The following is a 3,963-nucleotide window of genomic DNA, read 5'->3' as shown; positions in this document are numbered from 1 at the left end:
CGCTCCCCGCGCGGCTGCTGCGTGCTGCTGCTGCTGCCTCCGGGCGATCTTCTTCATCTGGGAAAAGCCCGGAATTCCCACCGATCCTGCTCTCCGGAAAAGCCTCTCTGGGGCTTTCCCTATCCCAGAATTCCGGCCGGAATTCCGGCTCCCACCTTGGCTCGTTGGTTCTGGAACCACACCTGCACCACCCGCACCGTCAGCCCCGTCTCGGCCGCCAGCGTCTCCCGCACCTGGAAAAATCCCTCGGAATTCCGGCCCCAAAGGGACCATTGGGGAACTGGGAATGGGGACGGAGCTGGAAAAATCCCTCGGAATTCCGGCCCCAAAGGGAAGGATCCCGGCCTGGGCGCGCTGGGATTTGGGAGGGAGGGGTTGGGATTGGGATCGGACACCGGGAATGGGGACGGATCCGGGATGGAGGGATGGTGCATTGGGAATGGGGATGGATTCTCATCCCACAATCCCATCCCGGAATTCCAATCCTGATCCCAAAACCAGAATCCCACCCCAGAACCCCATCCCAGAATCCCATCCCAGAACCCCATCCTGCTCCCGATCCCGATCCCAGAACCCCATCCCAATCCTGTAACCCCATCCCGATCCCGTAACCCCATCCCGATCCCAGAACCCCATCCCAATCCTGTAACCCCATCCTGATCCCGTAACCCCATCCCGATCCCAGAACCCCATCCCGATCCCGTAACCCCATCCCGATCCTGTAACCCCATCCCGATCCTGTAACCGCATCCCGATGCCGTAACCCCACTCCTGATCCCGTAACCCCGATCCCGTAACCCCGATCCCATAACCCACTCCCATAACCCCGATCCTGATCCCGATCCCATAACCCTGATCCCGATCCTGCTCCCGTGATCCTGATCCCATGACCCCGTTCCCACTCCCATAACCCCGATCCTGATCCCATGACCCCGTTCCCCCTCCCATAACCCCGATCCTGATCCCATAACCCCGTTCCCCCTCCCATAACCCCGATCCCACTCCTGCTCCCATAACCCTGTTCACGATCCCATAACCCCGTACCTGCTCCCATAACCCCATAACCCCTTTCCTGCTCCTATAACCCTGTTCCCGCTCCCATAACCCCATAACCCCATTCCCGATCCCATAACCCTGCTCCCATAAACCCATCACCCCGTTCCTGATCCCATACCCCCGTTCCCGATCCCATACCCCCATTCCCTATCCCATAACCCTGCTCCCATAACCCCATAGCCCCGTTCCCGCTCCTGTAACCCCATCCCTGCTCCCATAAGCCCATTCCCGATCCCATAACCCTGCTCCCATAAACCCATAACCCCGTTCCCGCTCCTGTAACCCCGATCCCATAACCCCATAGCCCCGTAACCCCATAGCCCTGCTCCCGCTCCCATAACCCTGTTCCCATTCCCGCTCCTGTAAGCCTGTTCCTGATCCCATAACCCCATAACCCCATAACCCCATAACCCCCATAACCCCGTTCTCAATCCCATACTCCCATAACCCCATAACGCTGATCCCATAACCCCGATCCCATACCCCCGATCCCATAGCCCCGTCCGCTCTCCACCTTGCGGCAGGGTTTGGAGGAGAGCTCGAAGGAGGCTTTGAAGGCGCGGCGCTGGCTCCCATAAGATGGGATCGGGAGGGGATCAGGAGGGGATCAGGATGGGATCGGGAGGGGATCAGGAGGGGATCAGGATGGGATCGGGAGGGGATCAGGAGGGGATCAGGATGGGATCGGGAGGGGATCAGGAGGGGATCAGGATGGGATCGGGAGGGGATCAGGAGGGGATCAGGATGGGATCGGGAGGGGATCAGGAGGGGATCAGGATGGGATCGGGAGGGGATCAGGAGGGGATCAGGATGGGATCGGGAGGGGATCAGGAGGGGATCAGGATGGGATCGGGAGGGGATCAGGAGGGGATCAGGATGGGATCGGGAGGGGATCAGGAGGGGATCAGGATGGGATCGGGAGGGGATCAGGAGGGGATCAGGATGGGATCGGGAGGGGATCAGGAGGGGATCAGGATGGGATCGGGAGGGGATCAGGAGGGGATCAGGATGGGATCGGGAGGGGATCAGGAGGGGATCAGGATGGGATCGGGAGGGGATCAGGAGGGGATCAGGATGGGATCGGGAGGGGATCAGGAGGGGATCAGGATGGGATCGGGAGGGGATCAGGAGGGGATCAGGATGGGATCGGGAGGGGATCAGGAGGGGATCAGGATGGGATCGGGAGGGGATCAGGAGGGGATCAGGATGGGATCGGGAGGGGATCAGGAGGGGATCAGGATGGGATCGGGAGGGGATCAGGAGGGGATCAGGATGGGATCGGGAGGGGATCAGGAGGGGATCAGGATGGGATCGGGAGGGGATCAGGAGGGGATCAGGATGGGATCGGGAGGGGATCAGGAGGGGATCAGGATGGGATCGGGAGGGGATCAGGAGGGGATCAGGATGGGATCGGGAGGGGATCAGGAGGGGATCAGGATGGGATCGGGAGGGGATCAGGAGGGGATCAGGATGGGATCGGGAGGGGATCAGGAGGGGATCAGGATGGGATCGGGAGGGGATCAGGAGGGGATCAGGATGGGATCGGGAGGGGATCAGGAGGGGATCAGGATGGGATCGGGAGGGGATCAGGAGGGGATCAGGATGGGATCGGGAGGGGATCAGGAGGGGATCAGGATGGGATCGGGAGGGGATCAGGAGGGGATCAGGATGGGATCGGGAGGGGATCAGGAGGGGATCAGGATGGGATCGGGAGGGGATCAGGAGGGGATCAGGATGGGATCGGGAGGGGATCAGGAGGGGATCAGGATGGGATCGGGAGGGGATCAGGAGGGGATCAGGATGGGATCGGGAGGGGATCAGGAGGGGATCAGGATGGGATCGGGAGGGGATCAGGAGGGGATCAGGATGGGATCGGGAGGGGATCAGGAGGGGATCAGGATGGGATCGGGAGGGGATCAGGAGGGGATCAGGATGGGATCGGGAGGGGATCAGGAGGGGATCAGGATGGGATCGGGAGGGGATCAGGAGGGGATCAGGATGGGATCGGGAGGGGATCAGGAGGGGATCAGGATGGGATCGGGAGGGGATTGGGATGGGATCGGGAGGGGATCGGGATGGGATCGGGATGGGATCGGGAGGGGATCGGGATGGGATCAGGATGGGATCGGGATGGGATCGGGATGGGATCGGGAGGGGATCTGGGGCCCCAATTCCCACCAGGAACATTCCAGAACCCCCCCGAGATTTGAGATTTGGGGATCAGGATGGGATTTGGGGCCCAATTCCCACCAGGACCATCCCCAAACCCCCCCAGACATTTGGGATTTGGGGTTCAGGATGGGATTTTGGCCCCAATTCCCGATCATCCCCGAACCCCCCCGAGATTTGGGATTTGGGGATTGGGATGGGGTTGGGAGGGGATCAGGGCCTATTCCCACTGGGAACATTCCGGAATTCCCAGGGATTTGGGGATCAGGATGGGATTTTGGCCCCCCAATTCCCACCGGGACCATCCCCGAACCCCCCAAACATTTGGGATTTGGGGATCAGGATGGGATTTTGGGCCCCAATTCCCACCAGGACCATCCCTGAACCCCCCCAGGGATTTGGGATTTGGGGATCAGGATGGGATTCTGGCCCCAATTCCCACCGGGACCATCCCTGAATCCCCCAAACATTTGGAATTTGGGGATCAGGATGGGATTTTGGCCCCAATTCCCACCAGGACCATCCCTGAACCCCCCAGAGATTTGGGATTTGGAATTTGGGGATCAGGATTTGGGGATCAGGATGGGATTTTGGCCCCAATTCCCACCGGGACCCAAACCCCCCAAACATTTGGGATTTGGGGATCAGGATGGGATTTTGGGCCCCAATTCCCACCAGGACCATCCCCGAACCCCCCGAACATTTGGGATTCGGCCGTTTCAGCTTCCGCTTGCCCCT

General features: G+C 60.7%; 1 protein-coding gene across 1 annotated transcript in view; it reads right to left on the bottom strand.

Annotated features, from left to right (window-relative positions):
• Positions 1 to 1,633, bottom strand: part of LOC108448624 (LIM homeobox transcription factor 1-alpha-like) — a gene marked incomplete at its 5' end in the record, with an annotated part of 4,660 nt that extends 3,027 nt beyond the window's left edge. The window contains 3 exons of the mRNA XM_017742320.1: positions 4 to 57; positions 156 to 233; positions 1,571 to 1,633. Of these exons, the coding sequence (XP_017597809.1) occupies positions 4 to 57; positions 156 to 233; positions 1,571 to 1,633 (195 nt within the window). The remainder of the gene's footprint in view (positions 1 to 3; positions 58 to 155; positions 234 to 1,570) is intronic.
• Positions 1,634 to 3,963: the final 2,330 nt, after the last annotated feature.

The sequence above is a fragment of the Corvus brachyrhynchos genome, unplaced genomic scaffold (genome assembly GCF_000691975.1).
Source record: "Corvus brachyrhynchos isolate BGI_N302 unplaced genomic scaffold, ASM69197v1 scaffold248, whole genome shotgun sequence".
Classification (NCBI taxonomy): Eukaryota; Metazoa; Chordata; class Aves; order Passeriformes; family Corvidae; genus Corvus; species Corvus brachyrhynchos.
The sequence above is the reverse complement of the archived record's forward strand: the minus strand, read 5'-3'. Positions and strand labels throughout refer to the sequence as shown.